Source organism: Orussus abietinus, unplaced genomic scaffold (assembly GCF_000612105.2).
Source record: "Orussus abietinus isolate OABI.00-Male unplaced genomic scaffold, Oabi_2.0 scaffold62, whole genome shotgun sequence".
NCBI classification, from domain to species: domain Eukaryota; kingdom Metazoa; phylum Arthropoda; class Insecta; order Hymenoptera; family Orussidae; genus Orussus; species Orussus abietinus.
This window is the reverse complement of record NW_019394299.1, coordinates 408,750-430,075: the sequence shown is the minus strand read 5'-3', so window position 1 is coordinate 430,075 and position 21,326 is coordinate 408,750. Positions and strand designations below refer to the sequence as shown.

Sequence of the window (21,326 nt, the reverse complement as noted above, 5' to 3'; positions counted from 1 at the left end):
CCAAGCTTCGAGTGGACGATAGGGTGACGGCCACCCAAATGGAGTAAATTTACCTCTTGCTCCGCCGTTATTATGTACAATCAAGGGGCGTGGTACGTTTCCGCGAAAATGCACGGCTCTTGTCGGCACCGCGGATAACTCGATTTATTGGGCTAATCGATCACTCGTACCGAGTACTTAAAAATAAAGATCGCTCGAGAGTACCGCCAAGTGAGCGAAACGTAAGTCGGCCGTCACCCCGCACTCGTAGGCGTAATCAAACTTTATTACTCGTAAAAGAGTTCCAAAGCGATCCGCGTTCGTTGCGGCATGAAAACGCCTCCTCTGTATGCATATATCTCGTCCATTGTACCACGCGGAAAATCCTCGACGCAATAAAGTATACAAACGTATCTGTCCGCGTCACTTCTTTCTGACGCACGCGACGGTTTTATGGCACGGCTTATGGCTTAAAAATTCGCGACTTCTTTGATAACGTTTCCCGCTGAAACATACGAGCGAACTCGGCTGTTCGTATCAAATGGTTTCGTTCCCGATATTCGACCCGAGGCACCTTTTTTGAACGCGGAAAAAAAAATGTGGGTGTCGATGAAACTATTCACCCACTGAATACGGTTATTGTTTGGACAGATAAGTATCAGGTTGACATGGTGAAATTCATTTGTTAATAATTGTCGATTGATTACATCAAATATCGCGGGAAATCGTCCTAAATGTTAGAGTAGTTTGTTACGTTTAACTGGGATATTTAGTTTATCGTCTAAAATAATTTCTAAAATTATCGAAACGATTTTGGCAGGCTAGGTTAATTACATGACCTAACAATTCAATTCCCTGGAACGAAAGGATTCCCTAATTGGACAGAATGATGTCAATCACGTTATTTTATTCAATGAATCAAACTCTTTTTCTGCGTGCAGAATTCCCGCGAGGTTCAACGTGACATTCTCGATGTCTTCTGCTCGACGCGACGTCGAGACGCGCTCATTTGTTTCCGACAGTTGCCCTGTGTGCGCTCTAATTATCGAGTGCATTAACTGAGAAATGCGAGCAAACGAGCCGAGTAGTAACTCCAGGACCGTGTACAAATTGTAACCGTACACAATACACAATGAATCCGTGCATCCTCGAGTAAATACATAACCACCCCGACATGGGTGGGGAATTTGCGCCCAACTTTTCATATTAGTACGTCTCCGTACTCGAGAAGGATACTCGCTGAGCGGAAATGATATGACAATCTGGAGCTACGTCCCGGTACATCGGCCTAATACCGATTAGCGATTAAATAGCGAGAGCAAAAAAAATAATAAGGGAGGAAAACCACCGGAGAAGAAGGGTAAAAAGACGCGGACCGACTATATTCCAGGCTCTTATAATCGCGGCGATCAATATGGGTAATACTTTGATGCGCGTGGATATTGCCTTCACATAGTCATACGCAACTCGCGCACCGAGGAGGCATACACCCCTGCGAGGAAAAAAAGCGGGTAGTGCCGAGGAAATATTCCACGTTAGCGGTTGAATTACTCCCCTGGGAGCGGTAATTTTTCCAGGCGAGCCGCGTCTACCAACTCCGAGTTGTACATTCGGTCCAGTGTCTGAAACCGCAAGGAGATATACGCCCGCCGTTGTAGTCACTTAAAAGGATAGCCAAACTCCTCTCCCTGCCTCTTCTCTCGAGAAAAAAGACTACAAACGCGAGGAAACTGCGAAAAGAGGAGCATGCAATCCATCGGATGTCCCGAATTTCTGGACCCATCGTAGAAGAGGTGGAACCCGAATCCCTCCACCAGAGCCCGCGAGGTTTCTCGGGATTCCTGTATCGAGGAGACGAGAAGGGTTTAGGAACCACCTCGAGTACTTTCCATCTCGATCAGGGGAGGATCGAAAATCAGAAGTCGGCATTTTGGTCAGGATTGAAATTCGAAGCTCCTCGGGCACGAATAACCAGCCGAGTGGCGCCTCGACAAACCGAACGAGCGACGCCGTACGTGCGCACTGACCTTCTCTAGCGTCGACTATCCTCGAGGATCTATATTCTCCAGTAGGGGAGGTTTCGGGTGCATCTGCCGGCACGTAACACTGGAGAGTCTCGCTTGCACCCCCGGATGCACCCAGTGCATCCGGAGATGACGTTCTTCACCAAGTTGGGTTCCGTGCCCGAGGCGTGCCTCGTGGGAATTTTTCACCTAACGAAAATCCCCGCGATTCGCGACCTGCGACGATTTTATCTTCTTTATTCGGTGCATCGAGGAATGTAAACCCTTGACGGATTTTGCGTCGGTCGCAGACTTAGCGGGGATTCATAAATATGTAAGAGTCTTAGCTGTAGGTGCGCACGAATCGACCTCTGCGCCATTCCTTGTCGTTTCGATTCTGCTCCAGAGCCCGACGCCGCCGCAATACGTATTCTGGTACCACAATAACCGGATGATAAACCACGATACGCGGTGCAGCGTGACCGTGCAAACCGAACCAGGACCTACGGAGAGCCGACTCACCATTCGCCAGGCCGTCGAGTCGGACACGGGCAATTACACCTGCAGCGCCTCCAACACCAAACCGGCCTCGATCTACGTCTTCGTCACCGAAGGCGAGTATCTCCGGCTTGACCAATTTTTAAATAGCAATTAAACACAGAATACTCGACCCTCAAGGTGATACGAAAGTGGCATCCGAGAGTCTCGTTTATAAAACTTTTCTCCGAACTCCGTGATTTGAAATTTTACCACCTGTAGGTATACGAAAGCTCTAAGGAAAGTCCTCACCCGTGAAATTTCATTTTTTTTTATTTTTATGAACGTTTTGTTAAATAATCATGTAAAGAATGAAATGTTACAAGTGTTGGGGCATTATTTAGGGCTTTCGTGTTTATATGGTGAAATTTTAAGCAACTCGATACACCCAGTTCGGAGGAATCTTTCATAAACGATTAACCCCTCAGATGCCACTTTCATGTAACTTAAGGTGAAACATTGAACACAAGTTTTAAACATTTATACATAATTTTGAGAAAATTAAAATCCATGGGTGTCGGAACATTTTTTAGAGCCTTCCTATTCACGCGGTGAAATCTCTTAAAATTCGGTACACCCAGCTCGACGAAAGGTTTCATAGACGATTTCATCCTTCTGATACCACTTTGATATCCCTTTAAATCTAATCGAGAACCGACGCCTTGAAAGATCGGTCCCCTAAAAATCATAAATATGGCGCAGGGATTCCAAATTTCAATTTCGAGTTAGCTACGTTTACGTTACGTTTTCGATCGATCGAAGTATCCTCGAGCTTCGCGGTTATCACCGTTGGAATCGCGAAAACGCTCCATCTCCAGGCTGGCACCGTGGAAACGTTAAATTCCTTTTTCCACCCTTCCCCGGTTGGTTTAGCGATCGATCATTCGAAATATCAGCGGCCCTCGCGGTTATCGCCTTGAAAATCTGGAAAGTGCCGATTTTCGCGCCGGTCTATCGACACGTCGAGGCGAAACTATCCCCATGTATTATATATCGATATCCCTCCCAGGCTAGATTTCGCGTTCGCTGAATCTACACCTGTCGCGACATCGTGATACAAGGGCAAAGCGATAGAAATTTGACCGCTCGAAAAACGGAGGGCATGCCGAAAACGTGGGATAAGCTACGAACGCGAAAACGCCAGAAGGGAGTAATAATTAACCCCACAAACGAGATCGCTCGTTTCTGGGATACACTCGGCAGATTTAATCGAAATTCGCAACTGCCGGGATGCCCGGGATAAAGTTACCGAAAACGTCATTTCTCCGGATTAATTTGATCCTAATGAGGGATTACGTACGCCCGGTAGGTGCTTTAATGCCGACAAACATTTGGCAGACGGGTAGATGTCTGTGCATTTGGATCAATAACGTTAAAGAGCCGAAGCGTTACATCGCGCTTACCGACATGGACGCGATGTTTCCGAAACACTGGTCCACGAGAGCGGTTTTTCGGCGCAATTTCGGCGGAATTTCGGCGGAATTTCGGTGTGGTCAAAATTTAAAATGGGCGGCCGCCATATCCCGAATGTCCGGTCAAATAGTTTCGCACGTTCGGAATATTATTCCCTGTTTGATCCAGGGCCTCGGAGTAGATGTCCATCGAGTATTGTATTCCGCGAGTACAAGCACTCGGCATCGCATCCATTTGTTTGCACTCTGCGCTAAAGAGAATCGATCGATCATGGGATATTTCCGCGAACCTTAACGTACGCCGTTTCGATATCTCGCGAATTTTATCGGCATTTATCGAATTTCGGTAGATCGCCCTGAAGGCCTGTTCCTTTTCCTTCTTATAACAATCCCTTCGCACCGGGATCATGCCGCATGGTAATTAGACGGTAGTGATGTATTCGTGCTTCCGTGATAAGGGGAGCCGAATCTTTTTAACGTTTTTATTAGTAGAACCGGCACTTCTGGCCCCGGGTCTCGTGACTCGAGAAACTGGATTAGCGCTGAATTAAGCAGACACCAACGGTACAAGTAAAAAGGAGGAATTGGAACGAGGCTTTTTGGTCACCTTGCCCTTCGTGCAACGTAGACTGACATTTAGTGTGGTCTAGTTTACTCCCGACACGCGACGCCCGTAACGCCGGAAGAGGCGTGCCAGAAAGAACTTTGGTTTCTCCTTAATCTCGCTCGTTATCCGCTCTCCTTGTGTTCCTCTTTCTCGTTTCGATCCTCGTTCCAACTCCACTCCGACTACGGGTCGCGCAACGTTCGCAATGAATATTTATTTACATTCCCGGTGCCGAATTTCCGAAATCGCATACCTTCGTTAAATCGGAGCCTGATATCCTCGCAATGATGCCGGCAAGTAATTCCCGCTCGTTATTTGGGAGTTGCGAGTTGCGAACGGTGGCGAGGGAATTAAGGTGAAGTGAAACACCCTTCAAATCAGTCGATTCGAATACAACACTTTTTTTTAAGGGTATTAGACCAAACTGTCCGAAACTTTGACACGTCACTCCTAATCAGAATTGTCTTGACACATTCAAAATTTGGATTTTTTAACAAAATTTGTTAACAGCCCAGACCAGAACCAAAATGGCGTCGAGCTCTCATATTTCGATCAATGTACAATTATCGAAGGCTCTGATATGAGAATCGAAAGGGTCAGGACAATTTTACAACAATTTAGAAAACACTCTGGTAATCGATAAACTCGCATTTGAACGGGATAAGAGCAAAAAAAGTGTTGTATGCGCTTCTATGCTAAAACGATGGTAATACGAGGTCTCGGAGTGAAAATTTAATTGATCTGGAAATCACAGATGGCGCAGGGTGTCCTTCTGCAGTCAATTAGGGCCCCAGAAAGCTTGAATCCAGAGGATTTCTGCAGTTTTACTTCGATTTCTTGATATTTATTGTACGAAAACGACAGGTGGAGTATGCCATTTGGTACAATATTCAATGTAATTCGACACAGCTGTCAATATAAAAACGAACGTCGGCAACGTAGGCATTTAGAAAAATCATCTTTATCGACGTTGGTCAAGTTCCTCGACGTGTTTCACTTCACCTTAAAGCGAGAAGTTAAGAAGGAACTCGAGTGCTCGTCTTGGCTTCCCTACTACGCGGTTTGCCATCCAAAGCGGTTTCTTTTCCGTGGGAACTCTCGGAGTTTGCGTCGCTCGTTTCTCGCGGTACCTCTGTAATTTGCTAAGTACACCCGATAAAGCGGATCCGCATGCCCTGACATCAGCGTCAACTTGATTTTACCGGCCGACACCACGATCAAAATCGAGCGACACTCGCAGCCATCACTTTCTTTCATTTTTCTTTTCTTCGATATAAGGAAAACGTCCTGTACAGGGTGTAACAAAATTCGTGGCTACGCTATTCTTCTTGAAAATAGACTTGAAGAGTCCTGAAAAATATTTTTTTTCTACGATGCATAGTTTGCCTGGGGCAGTTCATTGAGAAATAACCAAACAGGAGCGACAATTAGCGAAATGCGAATTAACCGTCGACGTAGGATGTTTGGACTGCGAACGCCGATCTTAGGGTGAAGGCAATCGCTTTGAGAGAGAAAATAATGGAGGCTCTCTCCTTTTTTTTCTCTTTTCCTCTAGTTTTGAGCAAAACAACTGTACATCGCAATTTGGCGACAGACTAAGAGCCTGTGTCCACGATGGTAAAACTCGGACTGAGTTTTCGGCTCAAGTTTCTCGCACTTAAATGCAACCAGAGAGCGCAATAATCAAGTGTATGAAATGAAGTTATATATAACATATGGGACGCAGCTCGGTATTGGATATGATATGAAGCTCGCGGTTAGTATGCAAAACTGGGATAGGATGCAGTCTTCATCCGAGATTTTCGTCCGAGATTTTCCTCCGAGTTTCACATCCAAGTCAACCATGTCCACGATACGATTTCCAGTAACTTACTTCAAGATCTCGGACCTGGATCTTGGATCATGGACAGGCTAAAAGTAAGAAAGAATGGCAGAAAGGATGTTCCCTTGTTCGTCCTCTTTAATCAAGAATATCAAGAGAGTAATTAGGTGTGCGCAGTTCATATATTTCTAAAGTCCACGAGCGAGATAACGCGACGCGCTCTCAAATTCTCATTCCGCTAATCGCATCATCTGGTCAGCTACTTTTCGGTTAATAATTACAGGTGAATTATGCTCCGTAGGAGAATAAAATTCTACGGGACTGTTAGACGCAATTTTCAACGATAGCGACGTGTAAATCGGGGCTACGAATTATCTTACTCTCTGTATAAATTAGATAAACTCGAAGCTCGAGGGAGTATTTAGGAAAACAGTTAATCCGTATATTTCCGCAGGAGAGAGAAATATGATATTAAAGCGAGACGAAATAGTGCGACTTTTCGAGGTCTCGATATCGCGCTGGTAAATACCGTACTTGTCGAGGAGACGAATTCACTTAAGCCGAGACAATGTCCACCTGGTCGGTGTACGAACAAAGGCTCGAGCAAAAACGGGTGTATCGAATTATCGTCGCGTTCCTCGGCTCTCGTGATGGTAACGATTCCTCGGACAAGAACAACTGGGGACTTTATCGTGTCCCTGGCAAAAGCGGCGAATTAAACGAATTTACAGGGCACGCACGAGAGCCCCGAATCGGCCGAGCAAACTCTAAAACCCCGCAATCTGGAAACCGAATCTACCCGGCAACGATATTTCCTTCCGCCGACTTAACGAGTACAAAAACTCCGTCCAGGTAAAATTCACAGAAACGAGATACGCCGGAATTCCCTGCAGATACGTATTTGTCGCGAAACCGACACGCGAGTTTTTATCTTTGGCTTCGCGTCGTTGAATTAAACGATCGGTTTAAAATCCAGACTGTCCGAGCGGGGAAATAATGGCAAAAATGAAAAGCGGAATGTTCACCGCATGGATCGAGGACGTAAAGAGAATCCAATAAATACTATCGTGTTTGGTAATATTTGCAAAGCAAAAGGAAAAAAAGCGGCTCGCTCTCCTCGCGCTTTAACCGACCGCCGTAAATAATGACAACGACCTAGGAATTTTTATTCCTCCGTTGCGGAAGGGTGGCAACCCCCTTTTTAAAGTGCACGCTAAAGTTACACCCTACGTGCTGTATCCACATCAGCGCCTCGTTTCCCGTACGCCCTGGAACGTTACTCTCTGGATTCTGCAGATTTTCGATATAACCCCCAACGTTCGTGAAAAGGGCCGAAATCATAACGAGACGTGACTATACTTAACGTACGGTACCGTAAGATGGTATGAAAGTGACATATTTACATACCAAACAGTCTAAATATTTATACAAACGTTACCCTTTGGATTTTGTAGATTTTCCATATAACCCAACGTTCGCGAAAAAAGGCCGAAATCGTAACGAGACGCGACTATACGTAACGTACGGTACCTCAAGATGGTATGAAAGTGTCATATTTACATACCAAAAAGTAAAAATATTTATACAAATGTTACCCTTTGGATTTTGCAGATTTTCCATATAACTCAACATTCGCGAAAACAGGCCGACATCGTAACGAGACGCGACTATACGTAACGTACGGTACCTCAAGATGGTATGAAAGTGTCATATTTACGTACCAAAAAGTAAAAATATTTATACAAACGTTACTCTCTGGATTCTGCAGAATTTCCATATAACCCAACGTTCGCGAAAAAGGGCCGAAATCGTAACGCGACGAGACTATACGTAACGTATAGTACTTTAAGGTGATATGAAAATGTCAAATTTACATAACAAAAAGTCAAAATATTTATAAAAATTTTCTCCAAATTAGGTGCACCGAATCATTCGAAACTTCATCACGAGATTATGGAGGCCCTAAGGAAGAACGCGATGCTCGTAAAATTTCATTTTTCAAAAAGAAACTTTTTCTTATTTAGCCTAGACTAGAACCAAAATCACATTTATTTGTAAAAAATGAAATTTCACGAGCATCGCGTGCTTCCTCGGGGTCTCCGTAATCACGTGCTGATATTTCAAATGATTCGATGCACCCAGTTTGGAAAAAAATTATATAAATATTTTGATGTTTCATGTATGGAGAATGACCCTTTCACATCACCTTAAAGGGATATGAAACTGATATCTGAAAGATGAATAGTTCATGAAACTTTTCTACACATCGAACTTTACAACATGAACATAGAGGCTACAAGGAAAATTCTGACACCCATGAAATTTTATTTTGTATGATTTAAAAATATCTACAAACAGATTTATAAGTAACAAATTATAATTTCATGGGTGTCCGAATCTTCCATATAGCCTCCTTATTCGCGTTGTAAAGTTTGAAAAGATTCAGTACACCCACACATCCCCTTACGGCGCGTACAGACTTACAACCGCGCTATGTTCGCCTCGTGTACAGTGGCGAACATAGAGGCCCTCTCTACAGATATGGCGCCGCAAGTGAGTAACAAGAACACATTCATGTCCGTCACTGTCACCGTCGCGAACGCGATTGCGTTGAGCGCCGACATCGCAAGTCTGTCCGCGCCTTTATATCCCATATATTTCAATCGGCCCATATCACGCTAAGAATATTTTTACCTCCTTATCCATCGATTTATCAAAACGTATTTCTCCTTTCCAGGGGACAAAATGGCCGCCATCTTGCGTCGGAAGACTTCGGGATCGAAGAGGCTCTTGGGACACGCAGGGTGGACGCTGCTCGTTACATCTAGCTTAATTCTAACGCGATAAAGTCCGGTCGCCAGGAAATACCCATTATTGTGTCGTTGTTTCCATTACGATACGTAGATAGGTACTTTTTTGAGCGCGAGATACGCGAGATATCGTTACGACGTCACGAACGCCCACCGCGGCCCGACATGCCTGCGAGTAATGATGTACATATTCCTAATAATAAAAAGGCTCGCCCTAGACTTAAAAACGAGATTTCCCCGACATCGAGGGATGCTTTGTGACGTCGGAACTCATGTATACAAATATAACGGCCCATATAACGTTACTTTACGTACCCTCGGATCATCGGAGGTGAGATCTTCGTCGGAAAAGGTAAAATACGTGCTATCGAGAGAAATCCTTCTTTTTACGAGCGAAGACAGGAATACCGCGTCACCATGAAAATAGTCCTACAGTGAAGTAAGAACTATATCCGACCGATTTATCGAGAAATTTAGCATCTGCGAGGAAGCGATAACTCGGAGTTGCGAAGATCTGATTGCGGTTCGATTGCATCTAACGGTACCTTTTCATTAGCGTCAACTCAACGTTGAAATCGAGCGTGACGTAGTCATAAAACATCTGCGAAAAACATTTTGATACGTGTATCTCAGTCGTAAATCACTCGAAAAACTTAGATGCCGAGATATTCATTCTTAAAACTTCATGCCCGAACTTTGCGTTAAGGAGTCAGTGGCATATCGCGCATACAGACCTATGTAGGTGTGTATGTATTTGGCGCGAAACTCTGCCGACTTCTCTTGCAAACACTCGTGACGTCGCCAGAGACTCCGCGAAAAGGAGTTGCAGCGTCGATCTCGATCTGACGCTTGATGATCTAAATTCCGGAAAGTCTGGCAACAAATATTACTACAAGTTGCTACGTCTACGAATCCAGTAGACGCCAATGAATTGGCACCTTAATTGCGTCTCTGGCCACTCGAGAAGAGGTAACGAATTCGTTAGGGGTAACTTCGCGCGGATCTAAACCGCGAAATTCAAATCCTCACTTCGCGATCGGTAGTAAATATCACTAGAGAATTCCACTAGAATCTTGTACACGTTGACGTCTTTTTGGCGTTATACCAGGAAAAAACGATTTCTTTCTCGAGAAAAGGTAACGAATTCGTTAGGCCGTTTCTCGTCGTGCGTATGCAACTTCGCGCGCGTATAAATCGCGAAATTCAAATCCTCACATCGCGATCGGTAGTAAATATCACTAGAGAATTCCATTAGAATCTTGTACGCGTTGGCGTTTTTTTTTTTACGTTATAGAAGGATAAACGATCTCTTCTTTTTCCTGAGAAAAGGTAACTTTCTCGTCGTGCGTATGTAACTTCGCGCGCGTCTAAACCGCGAAATTCAAATCCTCACATCGCGATCGGTAGTAAATATCACTAGAGAATTCCACTAGAATCTTATACACATTGACGTCTTTTTGACGTTATACCAGGAAAAAACGATCTCTTTCTCGAGAAAAGGTAACGAATTCGTTAGGTCGTTTCTCGTCGTGGGTACGCAACTTCGCGCGCACCTAAAGCGCGAAATTCAAATCCTCACTTCGCGATCGATAGTAAATATCACCATAGAATTCCACTAGAATCTTGTACGCGTTGACGTTTTTTTTTACGTTATGGCAGGATAAACGATCTCTTCTTTTTCCGGAGCGTTCACAGAAAGGGTCCACTTTACTCGGCCATTTTTCGAGATAAGGCGTCGATACGTTTCCCCCCAGCGAGGAATCTTATCGAGCGAGTTTAGATGTTAGGGTTTCGCGAGAGACATTAGACAGAAAACGATCCAATTCCAGGCCAGATTGATGCAGGCGAGAATCGATCTGCACGACTCGACCTCGGGAATTCAAAGGGTTCCCTTTGTGCCCCGATCGCGGGATCTATTCGAAGATACCGGGACGACACTTTGTTTCGCCTGAACCGAGACGAAACCGGAAGTAAATAGATGCCCCGACAAGGGACGACCCTCTTTGTGCGGACTGGTGGATGAAATGCGATTATGTTCGAAGTCATTTAATTGAATTCGATTGTCGACGGTTCTAGTCCGACATTAAAAGACGAGAAACGAACGAGCGCAAAGTTCCAGGTATTTTGTCCGAGGCGCTCAGGCTGCATTTTTAGGCGAAAGTGATCGTCGATCGAGCAAATGATTCGATCGCCCGATATTTGACAAAAAGCGCCTATTGTTATTCGCGGGTAATCACGTAATCCGAAGTACCCGTAAACCCTTGTAGCATTAAATTTTTATCGAACCGCGTGATTTTTCCAAAGTCAGCGAACGATCGCTCGGCGACTGTAATGTAGAGCTAGATGGAACGTAATTGTATAAATCTGCGACACTTTTGCTCATATCCCATTGATAAAGATCGACATAACGTTTCGCGACTCCTCGTCCGAGGAGCGTGACTGTTAGGGGGTGGAAATAATTTGAAAAGCACGTATGTAATATAAGCATGATGTACTTTTGTGTATATCGTTAACGACGTTGCTCAGAGTTTTATCGTGAACCTGAGTAAATAATTTAAGCGCACGCGAATCCCAGGGGCAGAAAGCGCGTCAGAGGGTGCAAGGGGGTTAATAAATAAACGTTCTCTCAAAGGATGTATCGAGTGAATGAGTGTACGCATGCGCGAGTACGTAAGAAAGTTAGAAAAAATCGTCATAGAGATGAGAGAGCCAGTTCTACTGTCGCCACTGTCCTTTCTAGTCAATACGAGAACAGTCGGTACGCGAAAGACAAAGGAAATGTATAATAAATCTCAAGGGGACTCAAGGGTCGGGGTTTAATGGGTATTCTAGGGCTTTGATCTTTTCGGCGAATGCTTCTCCTAGAACTAATGGATGGCCGGGATTAAAAAATTGGATTAGCAAATTCTGAAATCCCGATTCGCGGAATGATGAAATGCAGTTTCACGCTTTATCGCGGATCGCTGTTATCTAGATTCCCGGAATTCTGTTTGATTTACGCGCGGCACGAGCTCTGATTTTATCGTTTTATCCATTAGAACATATTCTTCGATATACGTGAAATAAGGTATTTTCTATAGCGAGAACTCAATGGGTTAATACGATTCTACATTGCAATGCAATTGATTAACTAAATAAGATTACAAGATTATATATAGGGTGGAGTAAGCGATTTCCGAGATTCGATAAATGCGCTTAGAATCGCATACTCTACCTTTGGTACATATACGTGTACGTACAGGCTCTGTTAACATTAAGATAATTGATAATATGTGGTGAATTACGGAATTTCCAATGGATTCTCAAAGGATTACGAGATACTTGCTACTTAACAAATTTTCAGTATATGTCTGCGATCACGTAATATAGAAGGAGTGATTCGATTCAATAAATATATATGGCATCGTGTTTATTAAATACCTCCACCTTGCTACACCGCAAACTCCACAAATCCCTCATATTTTTGGCCTCCGTTTATTTTATTTGTTAAAATTGTATGAAGGGAAAGTAAATCGTTCGCATTCGTATGTATATACATATACATTTATACAATATAAAGGGCCTTAAGTTATAAACGTAAACATAACAGATTATTGAATTTAAACTACAAAGGGGTCGAAGACATCTGAAACCTTGTTAAAGGATTGCAACCGAAAGACGCTTAATTCATAATATGTGAGAAAAGGTAATAATTCTTAAATATTTAAGAAAAGATTACTTTATAAGCGTTCTCAATAACCATTGCTTGCAGTAGTTTTTACAGCTTGAAAAAATCTAGAAAATTAGTTGCAACCATTTTCCACGTCCAAACCCCATTGCAGCCAATAATATGATCATTCGTTCGTAATCGTGCTAGAGCTAGAGATAACAAAAAATAGAATATTTTACAATATTATCATAATATGCTTTGTTAAATAAATCTTCACTTGCTGGTTTACACTTGATTGGTGTACTTGCGATCACGTTTGAGGGGATCACTCTTCCCGGAGATCGGACAAACACTTTTTGAGCAATTCTGCATGAGCCTAACGATTATTAATGTTAAATATGTTAGCTTCCCTTCTCCTCTCTACAAACTATATCTACCGTAAGGAAATTCTTACCTTGGCATGCTTAATTTCCAATTCAGTCAACTCAATGAGGTTCTTCCTAAATGCAGCGAGTCGGCGAGTTTTGAAGTCCGTTAATTCTATAAAAATCGTTGACATTGTAAAATAACGGTACGTATGATATATTAAATTTAGAATTAATGGAGAAGTACACCGCACCTTCTTTTCCCTTCTCAGACATTTGTTCAAACTTCTCACATGCCTCCGTTTGAGCGTGCTCTGCCTTAAATAAAGAAAAATGTTCCTTCCAAATCATGAAGTTTTTGATAGACTATCTCAAAAATTTGTTGACATCAATTAAATCGTATATAGGTAACATATGTCCGTTTAATTGCGCATGCAAGTTCGCCATCATGCAATGCCTTTTAAATTATGAATGCTTATGCTAAGCCGTAGCAAAAATTAAAATAGATAACTGTCCTGTTTGAGAAAAAAAAGAATTATGCTCTCTAGATGCATATTTTCGCAAGGGCTTTTCGTGAGAAACATTAATAGAAATAATCAATTTGCCACCGATAGAGGCTACAAAAATTTCGAGATCACTCTGACTAAATACACAGGCGTAGCACAATGCGTATGTAAAGGACAACAGACCTCAGCAACTTCCAATGCCTTTGGAAGCAAGAAAAATGGAATCGTTTATTAGAGGTACACGGGAATGGGTAAGAATAAATGCACTCACTTACAGCATGAACATCCTTATTTTTGGCACGAGCCTTCTCCAGAGAACGATTGGCAGTTTCATATGCGTGTAACGCCTTTAGCCTTCTGAAGAGCAATCGTTTGGCTGCAGCGGTATCTCTCATATAGTAACGAAGAGTATCCGACAGCTTCAAATCTTCATCAGATGCAACACGACCTTCAACTTTCTAAAAAGAAGTATCACATGTATCTGTAGATAAATTACAATAAATGCATACCAATATAGCAAGGATAATGTACCCTTATCTTTTCGAATGTCTCGGCAATTTTTGTTAAAAAACTTTCTAACTTTCCACCATCTGTTATAGCTACTTGTAGAAGATTTGAAGAAATCTTTATATAAGAGTCTGCCACATCTTTGTGTTTTGCTGTTTGACGATCCGCACGACTTGTCGCTTCTTTTAGGTTGTGGTGGTATTGCTGAAGAAATGTCATTTCTTGATCAAAGAAATCATTGACATCCTTTACTGTAGCCGACAGGTAATACTCGTCAGTAGTTTTTGAAAAGGACCTCACTAGTTCACCGAACATTTCCATTTTATTTTTTCCTAATCACACAAGTGAAATTTTATTAACCTGTTGCATTTCTAGCAGTTTTGATTTAGAAATTCCGCTTGTTAGTTTTTTCAATACATCTATATATGTTCATAGAGCTAAATGTATTTAAATCACATACCTCTAACACGAAGGTCTTGATCGTATTCTAAAAAAACTCTGAGGTTATGGTCGTTTCGAAAAACTGGATGATGAGCAAGCCTTGTCAGGAACATTTCATGCATGGCTACTGTCTTTTTAAACGTTGCAAGATACTCTCTGAAAGTAAATTTTCATGTGTTTTTATTTATGCAATGCAAAATAGTCATATACCACCTAAATTCCTCATGCTATCTTTTTAGAGGCATAATAGTTAAACTGGGATTTGGAAATAACTCACGCTTCAAGTTCTTGTTTCATTTTCTTAAATTCTTCACAAGTCATGGCACCCTCCCCTTCTCCTAATTTTTGTAATTTTTCTCGAGATGCATCAAAATTAGGCCTTGGAGGAACTGGTGGTATCTACGTATCACAACAATAAATTGACCACTGTTTCATTCATAAAAAGCCAATAGAGACTTTAAATAACTTACAATATATCCAGCATATTCTTCATTTTCCTCAAACTGATCATGAAGCCATACAAATTCTTCATGCTGCCTAACAACTTGGAACTCTGGTTTTAAAAACTCAGTCATCGTAGTAGTTGTGTGTACAGTAAACTTAACTTTATCCTTTTCACTGAGTGCATCTGAGATATCTACTTGTAATGATTTATCAGAGGAGTCTATCGTTTCGGGTTGAATGTTCTGCAAGGTCTGTAAATAATCGATATTACTTCAAGAGGCAACTACAAATGAAACGACAATACCAAATGCACACGACCAACAATGTACGCACACTTAACCTCATACATTCCTCTTTTCCAGCTTTTAAAAAACCACTCGAACATAATTTTCTTATAAATGAATATACTTTTACAATATTATCATCGTTTCCTTACTTCCAAAGCCATCAACAGACTTAAAACCCTAGTTAGTATACAATGATCATTCAATCCTTACTCCATATTATAAAATCAGACATTTGAAATGCAGCGTACTCTATATTTTTAAAAAGAACCCTCTTTTATCACCAAATACAAAAAATCAAATTCACATCAAAATATCATATGAATCATGCGATACGAGGCCTAAATGTACTTTGAGACTTCCTAGTTACACTCTATCACACTGCAATGCTTCAAGCAAAGACCTGCTTACCTTCTTGGCAGGTACACTGTTTAAAATATCGACGGGGTCACATATTCCGTCCTGCAACATATTCATACCGCTTAAGATCTCTAAAAAGGTTTCAATCAAACTTGGAAAGTACAGGGCAAATTTATCGAGCAATCAGGGAAAATATAACGTGACCGGCTGGCAAACGATAACAGGTTCCACCTACCATCATGGCGTCCAACGGCGTCTTTTTGACACAATCCGACTGCCAAAACGATCGGTCGTTGACAAACGATTTCGCCAAATAATGCGTACCGATCACACCTAGCGATTGATCCTCGGGTCAGGAAGCTACACGAAAAATAATTGCACGTGTCGAAGATCAATGTATCATGACGTCTCGTGTTCGGGACTGCGGTAAACCCTTGACAAATCAGCTGTATGGAGGGGCACGCTATATCACTGAACGCGCGCGTCAAGCCGATATTCCATTTTTCCGATGGCATGACGCGACGAAACGAACGATAGGCTCTGATTGGCTGCAGAAAATATACAACGGAAATTCGTCCATTCCGTTTGCTTTCCAGCGACTCAGAATCTTTTTATTTGTTTTCATGTTTCAAATAAAATGTTCCCATATAATAGCTGTTTGAAAGAAGACTTTGATGTATTTTAAATTGAGTTGAAAAAAGAGAATGGTAGACTTTACTTGTTAATGGCGACGATTATTAAAATTACATTTTCAAACTCAATGACAAGTACCGCCACCTTGAGAAGTGGTTGGCACTAAGATTTTAGTGGTCTCACTTTTTCTTTAAAGAATACTCTTCTGATCACGTATAAATTCGTCGATTTACGGTTGATTACAGTTGATTGTTTGAATGAATCCGAAATGTTTTAAAGTCATGGGTATATACGATTATAAACAATTGTAGCAGAAAATACTTTGTCGCAATAATAATTTTATTGAAACAGAATGTTTATACAAATTTTCCTATAGAACATGAGTGACAACCGTGATTCGACGGAAAAAGATGTGTTCCAGGAGCCAAAAAAGAGATTTTGGCTGGTAAGTGTATGCATGTATTTCTTTCATTGGTTTCAGGTTTAAATCGATAATAAATATTTGAGATTTAATAAAGTATCAGTTACTTCTATTGGAGTGTACATATGTACATTGAAAAATACCTTACATTTTAAACTTAATTACTGTAATAATTACTTCCTATCGATCTCAATTGTTACAGAGAACTCGAAAGCGACGTAAAAGTGAGACGAACAGTATTACTTCAGAGGATATATCAATTGAATCAAGTTCACAGAAAAAGAAGAAAAAACGAAGAATTTCTGAAGTTATTGGCAATTTTGTAGCTTCTTCTACACTTGACATGAGCAGATATGGAAATCTACTAGATAGGTCCTTTAGCATTCGGGAAAATTCATTGGATGCATCAATAGCTGGAGAAGGATCTCATACTGCTACATTATCGAAAAAGTAAATGAAAGATACATCAATTTTCTATCTATCATGAGACAAGATAAAGTAATATTTCGTTTCCTACATTCCTTTATTTTTAATTTGCAAGGTCTAAAAGAAATAAAAGGTGTGCTGAGGCAGTACCAATTCGCAGCTGGGTCACTGACATCGCAAAACAGCCTATAGGTTGTAGAAAATTGAACTTAAGTCGAAGTGAAGCTAAAAGACAAGAAGTAATTTATGAATTATACTGTGGTGAGAATACGCTTCTCAATGATTTGTACATGCTCCGAGATTCTTATTACAAGCCTCTCTTGGTTAGTGGCATTTTTACTACGAGTGAGCTTGACACATTGTTTAGTGATCTTCCTGGACTTATTCAAATCCATACCACTTTGAGGGATCAATTGTCTGATTTACGGGATCAATTTGGATTTACAGAAAACATTGGACCAACTATAATAAATTGGGTAAACATATTTTTGTTTTATCCCATAAGAGGAATAGAATAGCATTAATAGTAAATACATTTGTTACAGATACCTAGTCTGACAGATCCTTATATACAGAGATGTAAATCATTAGTGTCAGCTAGGCAGCTATTGGAAGAAAAGAAAGCAATTAGTAAACGTTTTCAAGACTTCTTGAAAAAACGTTTGGATTCTCCTCGTTCTGTAGAACTGTGGACGTACATAGATACACCACGTACTCGAATTGTGAAATATCCTTTACTTATAAATGAAATCTTACGCCATACTCCATCATACCATAGTGACCATGCACTGTTAAAAGAAGCTGCTGAAATGTTAACGGATTTGCTAAAGAATATCGATCAAGCAATGGGTCATGCTGAATGCAAATTGGCACAGAAAAGGATCTTAAAAACATGCAATTATGACTCCACTGATTGCATAAGGACTGCTACGGTAATAATTACAGAGGGCCTACTTAAGGATCTTCGAGGAACGGTAACATTTTTCTGTTTCTTGTTTTCTGTACTCAGTGATGTGTTAATACATAAATAATCGTTATTACAAATTTCAGAAATTTCAATGTTTCTTATTCGATACTTGCTTCGTTCTCACACGACCAACGAGAAAGCATCGAGGAAAATGCCGTACAATGTTTCCTGTAATTCCTACAAAAGGAATGCAAGTACATATAGACGAAAACGTTCCTTCAACATGCTTCAGAATAGGTGACCATGTACTTACAGTGGAGGATCAACACAAGAGGAAACATTGGCTCGATGCGTTCAATAGGGCTATTGAAACTGCCACTCAACATGTAAAAAATGTTTGCGAAAATTTAAACAGTGAAACAATCACGGAAAATGCATTAGCTTCTGCATGCTTGCAGAACCCCGTACATAATGAGATTGATTTATCGTGTTACTCTTTCATAGATGAAGATTCCTCAATAAAAGTAAAATAACAAAATTGTTTTTAAATAAATCTATAACAAAAAAGGAAATTTAAACATACAAAAATTTGGAAATAGAATAAAAAAAATGAGCATAATTCAATGACATATGGCAGCATGAAAAGAGAAAAGTGATATTTTGGCAATGAATTGTCATACCTTATTTCCTTTCTAGGTATCACGATACATTGTCCCATTGTACAAATCATTAAAGTTAATTATGTAATGTTTACATCTCCATATATTGTATGTATATTCAATATCCAGTACAATACATACTACTTAGATACCAAATTACAGTAAAGTACATAAATATTCAAAAAAGTATTGGCCATTTTCTACAGCACACATCAATACAATGTTTCTTTTATTCCATCTTGTTATAAACTACGTAAATCACTCCCAGCAATTCAACCATCAAAGTTGATAGTAATTTTTTCTTGGTTAAAGGTTGTTTTATTTTGACTTGTGTACTTATCAAGTATAACTACTCAGGATTCGACATCGATTGGTCACGATTTTCCAGGCTTCATTGTATTACCGTCTGGGTATCGCTTCTTAAAAGCTTTGATTAGTTGTGGATCAATTAAGTGCACACCATCAACCTGATTGCCTAGTGTAATCCAGTTTGGCTGCACATTATGTGGTCGACCAAACAGTTCTATCTTTCGTGTCCCAGGACTCATTCTTTCAATGATTCCATAGATCTCATCAGGCTTGTGGCTCGTTGCGCGCACTTCAGCTACAATGACATCACTGTCTAAACCTTTATTGATACGAGGATTCCCTTTCATTCCTACAAGACAATGCTCCTTTCCATGATTAAGCCAATGACCAGTTCTACCAGTTCGAATAATCCTCTGCAATTGGTTTGTCTTTACCCAGATAATTTCATCGACTCTATCATAGCCCCACAACTGAAGACACTCTCTTCCAAGCTCCATTGCTCGTCCGGTTACCCATAAAAACAACAGACCTTCATCTTGTAATGCTGGAATGCCTAGTTGACGCATCTCATCATCCGACATAGTACCATAAGGCAGTTCCATGTGAATATCCCAAGGTGGATCTGCCATGATCACAGCAAATTTTCCCAATACTGTCATATCCAAGTAACGTAAATCGCACTGAATCCATTGAGGGGGATATAGAGTCAGTTCGCTACCTATTCCACAATTATTATTGCCTGTACCATTTTTACTAAATTCTGGAGCTCTGGTGATTACGTTGGCATTGTTAAAGCTTTCTATATCAGTCTGCTCTTTTGGCTGGGCAGTAGGTCCATCAACTTCATAGTGTACATATCTATAAAAACAAAGAAAAGTTAAATCTAAATGTCAGAATTAAATACTCTCTAAAGTTATAAATACACATACTTGCACGTGTCCATGTGGAAACACGTGTTAAGAAAACTGCAGTCTCCAAGCGATTCATCCGTGTGACTCTGAATAATTTTCTTAAAGTGCAGTTTCTTACATTTTTCAGCAAATCCAGTTCCACTGTTAAGCTTAGCACAGTCTATTCGAGTTCCATGTGGACAGAACTCCATTACCTGTGCTCCGCCTTGTGAACGGAAACGTTCTGCTAAGGATTTCTCTTTAGAAGTTTGTTTTGATAACAGGTCTAAGATCTGTTCTCCAACTTTCTTGTTTTCCTTTTCTCTTATTGTTGGCATTGAGATCAGCGACATGATATCTTCGGTACTTCTGGCATCCGATTTCAACTGCTTGTCTATGTGACTGCAGTCGCTTGGTTCCGACGTCGAAACATCGGTACCATCTTGGTCATTGACATCTTTATACTTAACTTCATGTGAACTTTGTGCTTCTGCCACTGAAAGAACTGTGTATCCAAATATGCCATCCTCGGTTACTTCTTTAACTCTATAAAATACATAACAATAAAAACGATTTTCACCCACAAAAGCAATTCTAATAAAATTGACTTATGGTAATTTTTAAGAACAAAGTAAAGTAGAAGTTAAATTGGTCTTATAAACCAGGAGCAACGGATGTGTAACTATCTCAAATTCTATAATCTGTGCAGAAATGAAACTCACTAACTTAACTATGTCTTGTGCAGCGAGTTTCTCAAGTATTTTGTTGACATCCGAATGAGAGACATCGGCGCTCAAATTCTTGCGCAGGTGATCGGTGAGATCCGCAGAAGTAATCGGCAGATTGGGCACGCTCTGATGCAAAATGTATAATATATCGCGCGCACATTCATCATGTACTGGTTTAACGAGCAGTGAATTTCCATCTATGAAAGGTACAGTAAGTACAAATTACTTTTAAAAAATGTGGAAACCTGACCTAGATTGTCATATTACCAAACCTATTAGTTCTCAACATTAAAAATAAACAGTACCTGCTGCAGGAAGATCTGCAGCTAAGGTGGACGAAATTGGACTAGACGAAGTAAGGCTGAACAGTTCATGTCGTTCCCGCTTTCTCTTCTGCAGTTTTTCGCGCAAGCTGTTCCTCTTTATTTTGATAGCCTGAATCTCTTCGAAAGCGTCCGACATAATTCATTTCAAAAGATAAACAAGTTATCTCCCTGAACATTCCAAATTTCTTTCGCTTCAACAACCAGGCCTCTTGTCATTACTTGTCATGAATTGCTATGAATGTATATATCAATAGAGTGCCGTTCACCGATTATAAAGTGAAGCTCCAAACAGTTGCTCGGT

At 40.9% G+C, this 21,326-nt stretch overlaps 4 protein-coding genes across 6 annotated transcripts in view; 2 read left to right on the top strand and 2 right to left on the bottom strand.

Annotated features, from left to right (window-relative positions):
* The window catches only part of LOC105698456 (zwei Ig domain protein zig-8), an 80,820-nt gene extending 69,320 nt beyond the window's left edge, over window positions 1–11,500 (top strand). For both annotated transcript variants that reach the window (XM_023435050.1, XM_012422737.1), the window contains 3 exons: window positions 2,389–2,596; window positions 9,098–10,499; window positions 10,671–11,500. In XM_023435050.1, coding sequence (XP_023290818.1) covers window positions 2,389–2,596; window positions 9,098–9,207 — 318 coding nt within the window. In that variant the 3' untranslated portion in view covers window positions 9,208–10,499; window positions 10,671–11,500. The remainder of the gene's footprint in view (window positions 1–2,388; window positions 2,597–9,097; window positions 10,500–10,670) is intronic.
* A 1,064-nt stretch (window positions 11,501–12,564) lies between these two features.
* LOC105698455 (sorting nexin-6) lies at window positions 12,565–16,177 on the bottom strand. 2 transcript variants are annotated; one of them, XM_012422735.2, is made up of 10 exons: window positions 15,962–16,177; window positions 15,778–15,857; window positions 15,109–15,333; window positions 14,916–15,037; window positions 14,658–14,794; window positions 14,222–14,529; window positions 13,966–14,148; window positions 13,439–13,502; window positions 13,274–13,359; window positions 12,565–13,195 (listed from the first exon to the last, which is right to left on the bottom strand). In XM_012422735.2, the coding sequence occupies exons 2-10, from the start codon at window positions 15,841–15,843 to the stop codon at window positions 13,145–13,147; spliced, it is 1,242 nt and encodes a 413-aa protein (XP_012278158.1). In that variant the 5' UTR covers window positions 15,844–15,857; window positions 15,962–16,177; the 3' UTR covers window positions 12,565–13,144. The 2 variants fall into 2 exon arrangements, with proteins under 2 accessions (XP_012278158.1, XP_012278159.1); XM_012422736.2 differs by having other exon boundaries at window positions 15,778–15,828; window positions 15,962–16,176.
* Window positions 16,178–16,570: 393 nt separating this feature from the next.
* On the top strand, window positions 16,571–18,738 carry LOC105698468 (rho guanine nucleotide exchange factor 3). Its single transcript, XM_012422754.1, has 5 exons — window positions 16,571–16,804; window positions 16,983–17,230; window positions 17,322–17,682; window positions 17,752–18,180; window positions 18,257–18,738. The coding sequence occupies exons 1-5, from the start codon at window positions 16,739–16,741 to the stop codon at window positions 18,644–18,646; spliced, it is 1,494 nt and encodes a 497-aa protein (XP_012278177.1). The 5' UTR covers window positions 16,571–16,738; the 3' UTR covers window positions 18,647–18,738.
* A 129-nt stretch (window positions 18,739–18,867) lies between these two features.
* Window positions 18,868–21,241, bottom strand: LOC105698467 (N6-adenosine-methyltransferase subunit METTL3). Its single transcript, XM_012422753.2, has 4 exons — window positions 21,005–21,241; window positions 20,698–20,896; window positions 20,011–20,517; window positions 18,868–19,939 (listed from the first exon to the last, which is right to left on the bottom strand). The coding sequence occupies exons 1-4, from the start codon at window positions 21,159–21,161 to the stop codon at window positions 19,147–19,149; spliced, it is 1,656 nt and encodes a 551-aa protein (XP_012278176.1). The 5' UTR covers window positions 21,162–21,241; the 3' UTR covers window positions 18,868–19,146.
* Between the last annotated feature and the right edge of the window lie 85 nt (window positions 21,242–21,326).

What these genes read in the sequence shown, in the direction of transcription:
- LOC105698455 (XM_012422735.2), bottom strand. Translation starts at nt 15,843, where the DNA reads ATGAATATGTTGCAGGACGGAATATGTGACCCCGTCGATATTTTAAAC. An exon ending in ATGAAACAAGAACTTGAAGC is followed by an intron (nt 14,795 to 14,915) that starts GTGAGTTATTTC and finishes ATTTACTTTCAG; the next exon opens with AGAGTATCTTGCAACGTTTA. An exon ending in GTCTGAGAAGGGAAAAGAAG is followed by an intron (nt 13,360 to 13,438) that starts GTGCGGTGTACT and finishes CGATTTTTATAG; the next exon opens with AATTAACGGACTTCAAAACT.
- LOC105698467 (XM_012422753.2), bottom strand. Translation starts at nt 21,161, where the DNA reads ATGTCGGACGCTTTCGAAGAGATTCAGGCTATCAAAATAAAGAGGAAC. An exon ending in TGCAGATCTTCCTGCAGCAG is followed by an intron (nt 20,897 to 21,004) that starts GTACTGTTTATT and finishes TACCTTTCATAG; the next exon opens with ATGGAAATTCACTGCTCGTT. An exon ending in TTCCACATGGACACGTGCAA is followed by an intron (nt 19,940 to 20,010) that starts GTATGTGTATTT and finishes TTGTTTTTATAG; the next exon opens with ATATGTACACTATGAAGTTG.
- LOC105698468 (XM_012422754.1), top strand. Translation starts at nt 16,739, where the DNA reads ATGAGTGACAACCGTGATTCGACGGAAAAAGATGTGTTCCAGGAGCCA. An exon ending in ACTGCTACATTATCGAAAAA is followed by an intron (nt 17,231 to 17,321) that starts GTAAATGAAAGA and finishes TTAATTTGCAAG; the next exon opens with GTCTAAAAGAAATAAAAGGT. An exon ending in TTAAGGATCTTCGAGGAACG is followed by an intron (nt 18,181 to 18,256) that starts GTAACATTTTTC and finishes TACAAATTTCAG; the next exon opens with AAATTTCAATGTTTCTTATT.